This window comes from Apaloderma vittatum, unplaced genomic scaffold, assembly GCF_000703405.1.
Source record: "Apaloderma vittatum isolate BGI_N311 unplaced genomic scaffold, ASM70340v1 scaffold10003, whole genome shotgun sequence".
Lineage (NCBI taxonomy): Eukaryota > Metazoa > Chordata > Aves > Trogoniformes > Trogonidae > Apaloderma > Apaloderma vittatum.
The window spans coordinates 1-2005 of NW_009707490.1; the positions used below are offsets into that span (position 1 = coordinate 1).

At 48.4% G+C, this 2005-nt stretch overlaps 1 protein-coding gene across 1 annotated transcript in view; it reads left to right on the forward strand.

Moving 5' to 3' along the window:
- Positions 1 to 6: 6 nt before the first annotated feature.
- SLITRK1 (SLIT and NTRK-like family, member 1) overlaps positions 7 to 2005 on the forward strand; it is a gene marked incomplete at its 3' end in the record, with an annotated part of 2253 nt that continues 254 nt past the window's right edge. Inside the window, 1 exon segment of the mRNA XM_009866217.1 lies at positions 7 to 2005. Within this exon segment, the coding sequence (XP_009864519.1) occupies positions 185 to 2005 (1821 nt within the window).

Here is a 2005-nt window from a genome sequence, read left to right on the forward strand (position 1 = left end):
CCCCCTCCGCCGACCCTCCCTGCTCTCCATCCCCACAATTTTTATTATTTTTTTTTTTCTTCCCTCCTTGGTGGTGGTGGTTCGGACATTTCATGCGTTGAATGAACTGGAATTGTTTTCCGTGTAAGGAGGATGGTTGCTGTTACTTTGTGATGAGATCGGGGATGAATTGCTCGGTTTAAAAATGCTGCTTTGGATTCTGTTGCTGGAGACATCTCTTTGTTTTGCTGCTGGAAACGTTACAGGGGACGTTTGCAAAGAGAAGATCTGTGCCTGCAACGAGATAGAAGGGGATTTGCACGTAGACTGTGAGAAAAAGGGATTTACCAGCCTGCAACATTTCACCGCCCCAACTTCCCAGTTTTACCATTTATTCCTGCATGGCAATTCCCTGACTCGACTTTTCCCTAATGAGTTTGCTAACTTTTACAATGCAGTCAGTTTGCACATGGAAAACAACGGTTTGCATGAGATTGTTCCTGGGGCTTTTCTTGGGCTGCAGCTGGTGAAACGCTTGCACATAAACAACAACAAGATCAAATCGTTCAGGAAGCAGACTTTCCTGGGGCTGGACGATCTGGAATACCTCCAGGCAGATTTTAATCTATTGCGGGATATTGACCCAGGAGCATTTAGGGACTTAAACAAGCTAGAGGTGCTGATTTTAAATGACAATCTCATCAGCACCTTGCCCCCCAACGTGTTTCAGTACGTGCCGATCACCCACCTCGACCTCCGGGGAAATCGTCTTAAAACCTTGCCTTATGAAGAGGTCCTGGAGCAGATCCCAGGCATTGCTGAAATCCTGCTAGAGGATAACCCCTGGGACTGCACTTGCGATCTACTGTCGTTGAAGGAATGGCTGGAAAACATACCCAAAAACGCTTTGATCGGCAGAGTGATTTGTGAGGCTCCCACTAGGTTGCAGGGTAAAGATTTAAATGAGACCACAGAGCAAGAGCTGTGCAAAAAGAACAGAGTGGATTCTAGCCTAGCTGCTCCCCCTGCCGAAGAAGAAACCTGCGATCCTGGTCCCATTCCAACCCCCTTTAAAATACATGGCAAAGAAGACCCTGCCACACCAGGATCTGGTCCAAACGGAGGTACAAAGATTCCTGTCAACTGGCAAATCAAGACCAGACCCACTGCTGCCGTGTCGACAGTAAGCGCGAAGAGCAAGCTCCCAGCTCCTGTGTCCTGTCCGCAGATCTGCAGCTGCGATCAAATCCCTGGCTCGGGTTTAAAGGTTAATTGCAATGACAGGAATGTGAGCAGCCTAGTGGATTTGAAGCCCAAGCCATCCAATGTGCAGGAGCTGTTTCTGAGAGACAACAAAATACACACCATCAGGAAATCCCACTTTCTGGATTACCGGAAACTTAATTTACTTGATCTGGGCAACAACAACATTGCCACTGTCGAGAACAACACCTTCAAGAACCTTTTTGATCTCCGATGGCTCTACATGGATAGCAACTACTTAGACACCCTATCCCGGGAGAAATTCGCTGGGCTGCAAAACCTGGAGTATCTGAACGTGGAGTTTAATGGGATCCAGCTGATCATGCCTGGCACCTTCAACGCAATGCCCAAACTGAGAGTCCTCATTCTCAACAACAACCTACTGAGATCTCTCCCAGTAGACGTGTTCGCTGGGGTCTCGCTTTCCAAGCTGAGCATACACAACAATTACTTCATGTACCTCCCAGTGGCGGGGGTGCTGGACCAGCTCACCTCCATCACCCAGATCGACCTGCACGGCAACCCGTGGGACTGTACTTGCCCTATCGTGCCTTTCAAACAGTGGGCGGAGATGCTGCGCCCCAAAGTGATTATGAGCGACCTGAGGTGCGAGTCCCCTGAAGACTTTTTCAAGGAGGATTTTGAGTCTCTCTCCAACGACGTTATTTGCCCTCAGTTAAAAGTCTCTCCCACATTAACTTCTACAAACAAAAACAGCACTGGATTAACAGAGACAGGTACTCACTCCAACTCCTACTTGGAG